Source organism: Nerophis ophidion, linkage group LG01 (assembly GCF_033978795.1).
Source record: "Nerophis ophidion isolate RoL-2023_Sa linkage group LG01, RoL_Noph_v1.0, whole genome shotgun sequence".
NCBI classification, from domain to species: domain Eukaryota; kingdom Metazoa; phylum Chordata; class Actinopteri; order Syngnathiformes; family Syngnathidae; genus Nerophis; species Nerophis ophidion.
Window position 1 is genome coordinate 42189517 of NC_084611.1, and position 12295 is coordinate 42201811.

The 12295-nt window shown below is 39.9% G+C and overlaps 1 protein-coding gene across 2 annotated transcripts; it reads right to left on the reverse strand.

Moving 5' to 3' along the window:
• Window positions 1-239: 239 nt before the first annotated feature.
• On the reverse strand, window positions 240-10494 carry LOC133554632 (oocyte zinc finger protein XlCOF6.1-like). Of its 2 annotated transcripts, XM_061903612.1 has the most exons (3): window positions 10172-10494; window positions 7853-8065; window positions 240-3291 (listed from the first exon to the last, which is right to left on the reverse strand). In XM_061903612.1, the coding sequence occupies exon 3, from the start codon at window positions 3098-3100 to the stop codon at window positions 1868-1870; it is 1233 nt and encodes a 410-aa protein (XP_061759596.1). In that variant the 5' UTR covers window positions 3101-3291; window positions 7853-8065; window positions 10172-10494; the 3' UTR covers window positions 240-1867. The 2 variants fall into 2 exon arrangements, with proteins under 2 accessions (XP_061759596.1, XP_061759587.1); XM_061903603.1 differs by lacking the exon at window positions 7853-8065.
• Window positions 10495-12295: the final 1801 nt, after the last annotated feature.

A 12295-nucleotide genomic window follows, 5' to 3' on the forward strand; every position in this document is an offset into this window, starting at 1 on the left:
GCAAATCATTTTATTCCGTTTATATTTACATCTAACAAACTTTCCCAACTCATATGGAAACAGGGTTTGTATAATCTGGCTCATTTACAGTTGGTAAATCCCATTGTTCATCAACGCATTGTCCCGAATAAACAATAATGCTAAATCAACAACACACAAATCCATTCCATGTGGAACTTTCCAAAAGAAAACTTCTCATACGTCCATAAAAGTAGGGAGAATAAGAAACGTAAAATCAATTAAACAGGCATGAGTATTTTATTATATAGATATTGACAAAGTGGTCACTGCAAATTCCATTTTCCCTTTGTTTTTAAACAGCTTTTTTTCACTTTAGAAATTCTGTAAAAAAAAAAGTTTTCAGCAAAATCCCTTTTAGAACCATATCCACCAGTGAGAACATGGCAGGTATGCATTATTTTCACTCTTTCAATTAACTTATCTCTACAAATACGTTTGTTTGCCCACCATGTGCTCGAGTCTGAGGCGACAACAACTTGACATTGCTGTGTTGTGAAATTACACCCTTTGCTGCACTAACACTGGTAACTACTCAGTCTTCACCTACCTAGGTTCCATTCGAGAGGATAATCTTTCCTGTGATAAAATGGCAAGCAAGGTAATCAAAAAGGTCAACCAACAAACAAGATTTCTATACAGAATCTCCTCTCTCATTCAACAGTTTTTCGATTACGCATGCACCTCCTGGTACCCAAGCACCTCCAAAACCCTCAAATCAAGACTCCAAACATCCCAGAACAAGCTTTTCAGGTTACTTCTAGATCTTCACCCCAGATCACACCTCACTCCTACCCACTTCTCCAAAGTGGGCTGGCTCAGGGTGGAGGACAGAGTAAAACAACTTGCACTGAGCCTTGTCTATAAAATTCGCTACACCTCCCTGATACCGAAGTATCAGAACGTAAATGACCGCTATAACCACAACACCAGGGGGAGCGCTACAAAACATGTCAAACCCAGATTCCGATCTAACAAAGGTCTTAACTCATTCTCCTATATAAAATCAATATGGAATGCACTCCCAACATGAAATAACCAAATGTAAATAATCAAATGTATATACTTTGTTTTTATGGTTTCTGAGCTCACTATGTTCACCGCTAGCTGTACATATCCTATCAAGTGAGACCTACACTGTTACAATCTCCATTTCTCAGATGATATCATTGTTGATGACTGAAGTATGCTGATAGCAACCCAACCTGTCACCATTTATTGGTCAATTGTACAGAATATGTACTGTACTGTGCAATCTACTAATACAAGTTTCAATCAATCAAAGTCATTATTTTAAACACACTTGTTTATTTAGCTTCTCATCACATTAGATTGTTATCAAAATGTTGTATCTGCTGAAGTCAGTAATAGTATTTTTTACCTTAAAAAAAAAAGGACACCATATTAGTATTTAGAGAGTCATTGTCTCCGTATTTTTATGTTTCCATCACGGGACAATCCCTATTTCTGTATTAAAACAAATTTACATTTGGTTAGATATATACCATATCTTGTAACTTATACTATGTGTCTAAAACATAACACAATTTCATGATCACTGATGTGGACTAATTCAAGAAGGAAGGTGAGGTAAATGTCACCATTCATCTTGTCGCCAACCAATTAAAGTTGGGTGACAACAGTTCTTAGCAGCACATTACTCATGAGGGAACATGGCATACATACAGCAGATCATCACGTTTCATGAGATTACACAAATATGACATTGCATTTCCTTTTTTAGAAACTCTTTTACCACAAATTCGGGAGGAAAACATTTTATGATCCGCATGTGTTCACTCAGATGTGCCTTAAATTGTAACTTCTACCACAAACTACAATGAAAGGGTCATTGTGCCGAGTGTTTACTCATGTGTGTTACAAGCGCTCTCTTTTCAGCGTATCTTTTACAGCAAACTGAACAACTAAAGGGTTTTTCTCCCGTGTGCGTGTTCATGTGTTTTACCATAACGGACTGCTGAGCGAATCCTTTTCCGCAAACTGAACAAATAAATCGCTTTTCTCCCGTGTGTGTTCTCATGTGTTTTACCATAGTTCCCTTTTGAGCGAACCGTTTACTACAGACAGAGCAACTAAAGGGCTTTTCTCCTGTGTGTGTTCTCATGTGAGTTTCCACACCTGACTTTAGAAGGAATCTTTTACCACAAATTACACAACTAAAGAGTCTGTCCCCTGTGTGCATGTGCATGTGTCTTACCATACTTGAATTCAGATAGAATGTTTTTCCACAAACTGAACAAATGTGGACTTTTTTCCCCGTGTGCGTGTTCATGTGTGCCAACATAGCTCCCTTCTGGGTGAATCTTTTAATGCAGAAAGAGCAACTGAAAGGTTTTTCTCCTGTGTGCGTTCTCATGTGTCTTTCCATATCTTTCTTTTCAAAGAAACTTTTACCACAAACTGAACAAATAAAGAGTTTTTCTCCTGTGTGCCTTTTCATGTGTTTCACCATATGTGCCTTCTGAGCGAATCTTTTACCACAGACAGAACAACTGAAGGGTTTTTCTCCTGTATGTGATCTCATGTGTCTGTCCATATTTCTCTTTTCAACAAACCTTTTACCACAAACTGAACAACTAAATACTTTTTCTCTTGTGTGTCTTTTCATGTGTCGGGTCAAATAGACCTTTTGAGCAAAGCTTTTGGCACACACTGAGCAGATAAATACTTTTTTACCGCTCTTATTTTTAGAGCATTCAGAGTGTTTGTTGTCAGTACGAGTCCTCATATCACTCTTGAAGTCTGTATCGCTGTTTAAAGGTTCTCCAACCAAGTCTTCAGCCTCACTATCTGATAGTGGAGCTAAGAGTTTGTCTGCTTGTAGTTTGTCTTCATTGTCTTTAGTCACATAGAGAACAGTCAGTGGCAACTTGGTGGGATCAGCCTCTTCCAGCCCGAGAAGACACTCTTGCTTTTGACTGATCCAGAGTTCCTTCTCTTCCTCTTTAACGTGGAGGGAATCGGGATTCTCCTGCTTCAAAGTTGAATCAAGGGAATGTCCCCCTTGATGACAAGTCAGCTTCTGGTCTTGTGGTTTGTCTTTGTGGTCTTCAGTCTTCATAGAGACAAAAGTCAATGGCAACTTGGTGGGATCAGCCTCCTTCAGCTCTAAAAGACACGCATCCTGACTAATCTGGAGTTCCTCTCTTTCCTCTGTAACTTGAAGGAAATGGATATCCTCCTGTCTTAAAGTGGAGATCCCTTGCGGCCGAAGTGAATGTTCTTCTTCATGATCAATCAGCTGATGGACGTCTGCAGGACAAAAACACACTATGAGCTCAGACATGATCCTTGAATTGTTTATCCTGGAATTATTTTAACCTGTTCTTTGATATACTGTGTGCGCAGAGTGTTTAATGACCAATAATTTCATGCCAGAATGATGGACCAATGTTTGCAATACCTGGCTTAGACTGGGACAAGTCGAGCTAGAATTACAAATAATATCAATATGGTTGACAATATGAGATTTTACTTCTATCAAGCTATCGCGATAAGGCATATTGGAGACTTATTCCAGCTGTGTCCCGCAAATTTGACTACCAGCTATACTACAGTGATGATATCAATATTCATATCACAAAATGTGTACCTTTTTTGTTTATAAACTCAGGAAGTAAGTTCCTGTATAGGTTCCTTTTGGGGTCGCGGGGGGCACTGGTGCCTATCTCAGCTACAATCGGGCGGAAGGTGTGTATATTCTGGACAAGTCGCCACTCATCGCAGGGCCAACACAGATGGACAGACAACATTCACACACTAGGGACCATTTAGTGGTGCCAATCAACCTATCCCCTGGTACGGAGGAAGCCGGAGTACCCAGAAGGAACCTACGCAGTCACGGGGAGAACATGCAAACTCCACACAGAAAGATCCCGAGCCCGGGATTGAACCCTGGACGACTCAGGACCTTTGTACTGTGAGGCAGATGCACTAACCCCTATCCCACTGTGCTGCCCCGGGCAAAAACTAAAGGATTTAAATTAATAGTGGGAAATAATTTTAATATAGTGTGTTTTTTTCTGATTATAAGTAATGCCATACTTTAAGGATCTTGAAAATTTATCAGTATTGGTATGACCAACACTGCCCTAAGAGTGTTACTAAAACGGCCGTCTTTCATCTCCGTAATACCGCTAAAATTTGTTCCATTTTGTCCACTAGCGATGCTGACATCATTATTCATGCGTTCGTTACGTCTCGTCTCCATTACTGTAAGGTACAGTTGGTACAAAATGCGGCTGCTAGAATTTTGACAAGAACAAGAAAGTTTGATCATATTAGGCCTATACTGTATATAGCTTTATATACATATATACCTAGGTATATACGTTTATATACATATACAGTGGGGCAAAAAAGTATTTAGTCAGCCACCGATTGTGCAAGTTCTCCCACTTAAAATAATGACAGAGGTCTGTAATTTTCATCATAGGTACACTTCAACTGTGAGAGACAGAATGTGAAAAAAAAATCCAGGAATTCACCTTGTAGGAATTTTAAAGAATTTATTTGTAAATCATGGTGGAAAATAAGTATTTGGTCAACCATTCATAGCTCTCACTGATGGAAGGAGGTTTTGGCTCAAAATCTCACGATATATGGCCCCATTCATTCTTTCCTTAACACGGATCAATCGTCCTGTCCCCTTAGCAGAAAAACAGACCCAAAGCATGATGTTTCCACCCCCATGCTTCACAGTAGGTGTGGTGTTCTTGGGATTCAACTCAGTATTCTTCTTCCTCCAAACACGACGAGTTGAGTTTATACCAAAAAGTTCTATTTTGGTTTCATCTGACCACATGACATTCTCCCAATCCTCTGCTGTATCATCCATGTATCCATTTTGGTATAAACTCAACTCGTCGTGTTTGGAGGAAAAAGAATGCTGAGTTGCATCCCAAGAACACCATACCTACTGTGAAGCATGGGGGTGGAAAGATCATGCTTTGAGCTGTTTTTCTGCTAAGGGGACAGGACGATTGATCCGTGTTAAGGAAAGAATGAATGAGGCCATGTATCGTGAGATTTGGAGCCAAAACCTCCTTCAATCAGTGAGAGCTTTGAATGGTTGACCAAATACTTATTTTCCACAATAATTTACAAATAAATTCTTTAAAATTCCTACAATGTGAATTTTTGGATTAGGATTTTTTTTCCCCACATTTTGTCTCTTACAGTTGAAGTGTACCTATGATGAAAATTACAGACCTCTGTCATCATTTTAAGTGGGAGAACTTGCACAATCGGTGGCTGACTAAAAACGTTTTTGCCCCACTGTATACCTATATACATAGCTAAACTGTATATACCTTTATATACATATCCACCTATATATATACCTATACTGGCTCACCTGCACTGGCTTCCTGTGCACTTAAGATGTGACTTTAAGGTTTTACTACTTACAAATAAAATACTAAACGGTCTATCTCCATCTTATATTGCAGATTGTATTGTACCATATGTCCCGGCAGAAATCTGCGTTCAAAAAACTCTGGCTTATTAGTGATTCCCAAAGCACAAAAAAAGTCTGCGGACTATAGAGCGTTTTCTATTTGGGCTAAAGTACTATGGAGTTAGAGATGCTACCTCAGTAGAAGCATTAAAAATCCTCTTTAAAGGGGAACATTATCACCAGACCTATGTAAGCGTCAATATATACCTTGATGGTGCAGAAAAAAGACCATATATTTTTTTAACCGATTCCCGAACTCTAAATGGGTGAATTTTGCCGAATTAAACGCCTTTCTGTTTATCGCGCTGGAGGCGATGATGTCAGAATGTGACTTCGCCGAGGTAACACACCCGCCATTTTCATTTTCTACACATTACAAACACCGGGTCTCAGCTCTGTTATTTTCCGTTTTTTTGACTATTTTTTGGAACCTTGGAGACATCATGCCTCGACGGTGTGTTGTCGGAGGGTGTAACAACCCTAAAAGGGAGGGATTCAAGTTGCACCACTGGCCCGTAGATGCGAAAGTGTCTGCCGCCAGACCCCCATTAAATGTGCTGGAGTGTCTCCACATTTTACCGGCGATGCTAAGGCAGACATGGCACAGAGATGTATGGATAACCTGCAGATGCATTTGCAACGATAGTCAACGAAATCACAAAGGTGAGTTTTGTTGATGTTGACTGCCAGCTAATCGATGCTAACATGCTATGCTAATCGATGCTAACTTGCTATGTACCGGTGGTGCTAAAGCAGACATGGTACAGAGATGTATGGATAACCTGTAGATGCATTTGCAACTATATTACGTTTCCTTCCACCCACATTTAATGATAAAAAAACACTTACCAATCGACGGATTTGAGTTGCTCCAGTGTCAAAAGATGCGAAAGTCCTGATCGTTTGGTCCGCACATTTTACCGGCGATGCTAACGCAGCTATTCGGCCATGCTATCGCTATGAATAGCGTCAATAGCTATTTGCTCAATAGCTTCAGTTTCTTCTTCAATACTTTCATACTCCAACCATCTGTTTCAATAAATGCGTAATCTGTTGAATCGCTTAAGTCGCTGAAATCAGAGTTTGAATCCAAGCTAATGTCGCTATATCTTGCTGTGGTATTCCCTTTGTTTACATTGGCAGCACTGTGTGACGTCACAGGGAAATGGATAGTGGTTTCGAAGATAGCGAAAATAAGGCACTTTAAAGCTTTATTTAGGGATATTCCGAGTCCGGTAAAATTTTGAAAAAAACTTCAAAAAATATAACAAGCCACTGGGAACTGATTTTTATTGTTTTAAACCCTTTTGAAATTGTGATAATGTTCCTCTTTAAACTCATTTGTATACTCTAGCCTTTAATGTAAACAAACAATGGGAATACCACAGCAAGATATAGTGACATTAGCTCGGATTCAGACTCGGATTTCAGCAGTTTAAGCGATTCAACAGATTACGCATGTATTGAAACAGATGGTTGGAGTATAAAAGTATTGAAGAAGAAACTGAAGCTATTGAGCGAATAGCTATTGACGCTTTTCATAGCCATAGCATGGCGGAATAGTTGCGTTAGCATCGCCGGTAAAATGTGCGGGCCAAACGATCAGAACTTTCGCATCTTGTGACACTGGAGCAACTTAAATCCGTTGATTGGTAAGTGTTTCTTTTCGCATTAAATGTGGGTGGAAGGAAATGTAATATAGTTGCAAATGCATCTGCAGATTATCCATACATCTATGTGCCATGTCTGTTTTAGCACCGCCGGTAATTAGCATGTTAGCATCGATTAGCATAGCATGTTAGCATCGATTAGCTGGCAGTCAACATCAACAAAACTCACCCTTGTGATTTCGTTGACTATCGTTACAAATGCATCTACAGGTTATCCATACATCTCTGCTCCATGTCTGCTTTAGCACCGCCGGTAATTAGCATGTTAGCATCGATTAGCGTAGCATGTTAGCATCGAATAGCTGACAGTCAACATCAACAAAACTCACCTTTGTGATTTCGTTGACTATCATTGCAAATGCATCTGCAGGTTATCCATACATCTCTGTGCCATGTCTGCTTTAGCACCGCCGGTAATTAGCATGTTAGCATCGATTAGCGTAGCATGTTAGCATCGATTAGCTGGCAGTCAACATCAACAAAACTCACCTTTGGGATTTTGTTGACTATCGTTGCAAATGCATCTGCAGGTTATCCATATATCTCTGTGCCATGTCTGCTTTAGCACCGCCGGTAAATAGCATGTTAGCATCGATTAGCATAGCATGCTAGCATCGATTAGCTAGCAGTCACGCCGCGAACAAATATATCTGATTAGCACATAAGTCAACATCAAGAAACTCACCTTTGTGATTTAGTTGACTTTATCGTTGCAAATGCATCTGCAGGTTATCCATACATCTCTGTGTCATGTCTGTCATCGCCGGTCAAATGTGGAGACACTTTGGTTCATTCATTGGGGGTCTGGCGGAATACACTTTCGCATCTTCGGGCCAGTGGTGCAACTTGAATCCCTCCCTGTTACACCCTCCGACAACACACCGACGAGGCCTGATGTCTCCAAGATTCAAAAAAATAGTCGAAAAAACGGAAAATAACAGAGCTGAGACCCAATGTTTACAATGTGTTGAAAATGAAAATGGCAGCTGTGTTACCTCGGCAACGTCACATTCTGACGTCATCGCCTCCAGAGCGATAAACAGAAAGGCGTTTAATTCGCCAAAATTCACCCATTTAGAGTTTGGAAATCGGTTAAAAAAATATATGGTCTTTTCTGCACCATCAAGGTATATATTGACGCTTACATAGGTCTGCTGATAATGTTCCCCTTTAAAGGCCTACTGAAACCCACTACTACCGACCACGCAGTCTGATAGTTTATATATCAATGATGAAATATTAACATTGCAACACATGCCAATACAGCCTTTTTAGTTTACTAAATTGCAATTTTAAATTTCGCACAAAGTATCTTGTTGAAAACGTCAGTACGATGACGCGTATGATGACGCCTGGGCGTGACGTCTTGGATTGTAGCGGACATTTCTTTCCAGCCCGATCCGAGCTATAAGTAGTCTGCTTTAATCACTTAATTACACAGTATTCTGGACATCTGTGTTGCTGAATCTTTTGCGATTTGTTCAATTAATAATGGAGACGTCAAATAAGAAAGATGTAGGTGGGAAGCGGTGTATTGCAGCTGCCTTTAGCAGCACAAACACAGCCGGTGTTTCCTTGTTTACTTTCCCGAAGGTGAAGCTTTACTATGGAGCAGAGCGGTCAAGCGAACATGGCCCCCGACCACATGTCAACCGGCAAGCTTCGGTGAGAAAATTGTGGTAATAAGTCGGCTCTTACCGTAGACATGAGTGGAGCTTGTGTCGTTCCTTGTGCACCTGTCAAAGAGGCAGTTGCGTGGCTTCCCTCAGAGACACTGGCGGCCACACCCCTCCGACTTTCAGGTACGACAGTATAATCTCACTACAACACTAGTAACACAATAAGCAGATAAGGGATTTTCCAAAATTATCCCAGTAAATGTGTCTAATAACGTCTGAATCGCTCCCACTGCCCTGTCTTTTTTTTTCCTAGTCCTTCACTCTTACTTTCCTCATTCACTCATCTTTCATCCTCGCTCAAATTAATGGGGAAATCATCGCTTTCTCAGTCCGAATCGCTCTCGCTGCAGGTGGCCATGATTGTAAACAATGTGAGGAGCTCCACAACTCGTGACGTCACGCGCACATCGTCTGCTACTTCCGGTACAGGCAAGGCTTTTTTTATTAGCGACCAAAAGTTGCGAACTTTATCGATGTTCTCTACTAAATCCTTTCAGCAAAAATATGGCAATATCACGAAATGGTCAAGTATGACACATAGAATGGACCTGCTATCCCTGTTTAAATAAGAAAATCTCATTTCAGTAGGCCCTTAAGACCAGTCGATCATCCGTTTCTTTTCTTTTCTGCTCTGCCCCCCTCTCCCTTCTGGGGGGGGGGGGGGCACGGACCTGTGCCCCCCTTATTGCCTCCGAGAGGAAGGTCGTAGGTATAGCTCGGTTGGTAGAATGGCCGTGCCAGCAACTTGAGTGTTACAGGTTCGCTCCCCGCTTCCGCCATCCTAGTCACTGCCTGTGTCCTTGGGAAAGACACTTTACCCACCAGCTCTCAGTGCCACCCACACTAGTTTTACTGTAACTTAGATATTGGGTTTCACTGTGTAAAAGCGCTTTGAGCCACGAGAGAAAAGCGATATATATATATATATATATATATCAAATTCACTTCACTTCATTTAGTTGTATGAAAATGATTCCGTACTAATGCAAGTCATATCTGGTCTAAAAAGAACATAATTACAATCAGAGTAAGATGCAGTGTCAATACAAACACATGTTTTTTGGATCAAATAAAAGTGAAACTTGTCTTGAATTCATCTCCACCTCCACGTCTCTTTTTTCTGCTCCAATTTCTTTTCTTTTTTTCTTTTAACAGGTTTTCATCTTCTCATGTTTGAACCACATTGTGACTGTCGTCTTCAGGCTAACAACATGGCGGTTCTTTGTTAAACTTGGTCAATAACGTCGGCTAACTTCTCATCAACGCACTTATCAAAGTTGACGATAGACTCCAAAAGACGTCGTGGTAAACTTCAACTGGCTCACCTTTATCTGCAGCTTTCAGCTTTTTCTCCGTTGATGATTTTCTGGTAGTTGCTGGCGCTGATTCTTTTCCGTCTTCTCTTCGTGTCGCCATCTTAGCATAGCAGTTGTCGTCCATGTTCTAACACATCCTGAACCTTTTCTTCAGACACCCCAGAACTTTAAACTCCACTGCTGGCTTAAGAAATTAACAATATTTGAATATTATCTGTGAATCTGTGTTGCTGTCGAGTAAGTTTCAACCGCTTATCGGGAGTTCTTACAGAGCAGCAGTGAGCACTACACCCTACCCTCCTTGTTGTCAGAAGAGGAATGGGCTTCTTCTTCTTCTTTCTTCTTCTTCTTCTTTTATTTTTATGGCGGTTGGCAAGCAACCTTCTGGTGTGCATTACCGCCACCTACTGTAATGGAGTGTGGACCGAGGTGGATCCCTACTCTATATTCTTTTACTTAACCCAGTGTTTTTTAAATATGTGTATATTGCTTTATAGCCTATGTTTTCTGAATGCAATCTTAATATACCTCCCACTTCTAACCTAATATTTTCTTTTGCTAACTTATTTTCCAGTATTTCTCTTTCTCTATTATATTTCCTACATTGTATTAAGACATGGTCAACATTTTCTATCTGGTGGCAAAAATCACACAGCCCTGTAGTATGTTTGCCTATCAATTTTAGTGAACTATTTAGATATGTATGGCCTAATCTCATTCTAGTAATAATGTCTTCTTCTTTCCTATTTCTACCCCCTCCTCTCATTACACCTACTTTCCTCTGGACTTTGTAAAACTCTCTACCTTTTGTTTCCTTATTCCAATTATCCTGCCACTTTTTATTGTGTTCTATCTTAATTATGCTCTTCACTTCTTCTTTACTGTGCTTAATCTCCATGTTTACTTCTGTTTGAGTGGTTGCTTGTTTTGCGTACGTATCAGCTAACTCATTTCCCTCAACTCCTATATGAGCAGGAACCCAGAGAAATGTTACCACACCTCCCGCTTTATTTATCCTGTAGATTGCCTGAACTATTTCATAAACTATATCTAGTCTTATTTCTGATGTTATGTTTTTTATGCTTGTCAATGCACTGCTGGAGTCCGAGCACACGACTACTTTCCTAGCTTTGTTTTCCTCTATCCAGTTAACTGCCATATAAATTGCTACCAATTCCCCCGTAAAAACAGATAGTTTATCACTAATTATTTTATTTAACACTATATTTCTCTGTGGGATAACTGCAGCAGCTCCTACTTTACTATTTATGGTTTTTGATGCATCTGTGTATATCATAACATTATCAAAAACCATTTCCTCAATCCATTGTTCTATCTGGTAACTATTTAAATGTCTATTCTTCAGTAACTGCATGTCTACCTTTGGGTTGTCATACATCCACGGTGGTATTGCAGGAATTGGTACTGTAGGGCTCACTTTAATATTGTCAATTTGTGTTTTTTTTACATATATCTCCTATTATCCACCCAAAACTATTCATTTTTTTCTTCTCTTTTTCTTGGCAGTTTATTAGCACTTGACGGGTTGGATGTCCTTGCTTGGATCCTTTTAAGTTTACCCAATAAACTGCTGAGAGTTGATCTCTCCTCATGTCCAAAGGTTTTTCATTCATTTCTACTTGTAATGCTGCCACTGGAGTAGATTTAGTAGCTCCACAACATAATCTTAAAGCCTGCGACTGGATCCGGTCTATTTTCTCAAGTAGAGTTTTTGAAGTAGATTGATAAATAATGCATCCGTAGTCGATAACAGATCAAATTAAAGTGATATATATTGTTTTCAATGTCAACCTATCAGCCCCCCAATCTTTACCCCTCAAAGCCCTCATTATCTTTAACACCTTTTTACTTTTCTCCACTATCTTGCTGATGTGGGTTGACCAGTTAATATTTTTATCAAACCATATTCCTAAATATTTAAATACTTGTACCTCTTCCATGTTTTCTCCATAGAGTTTTATTTGGAGCTTGTTTTGTACTTTCCTCTTCGTAAAATGTATGACTTTTGTCTTTCCAACAGAGAATCTTAAACCCCAAGCCGTCCCCCAGTCTTGAACATTATTTACCGCTTTTTGAATCTTCTTTTCTATATGATTTGTATTTCTACCTCTC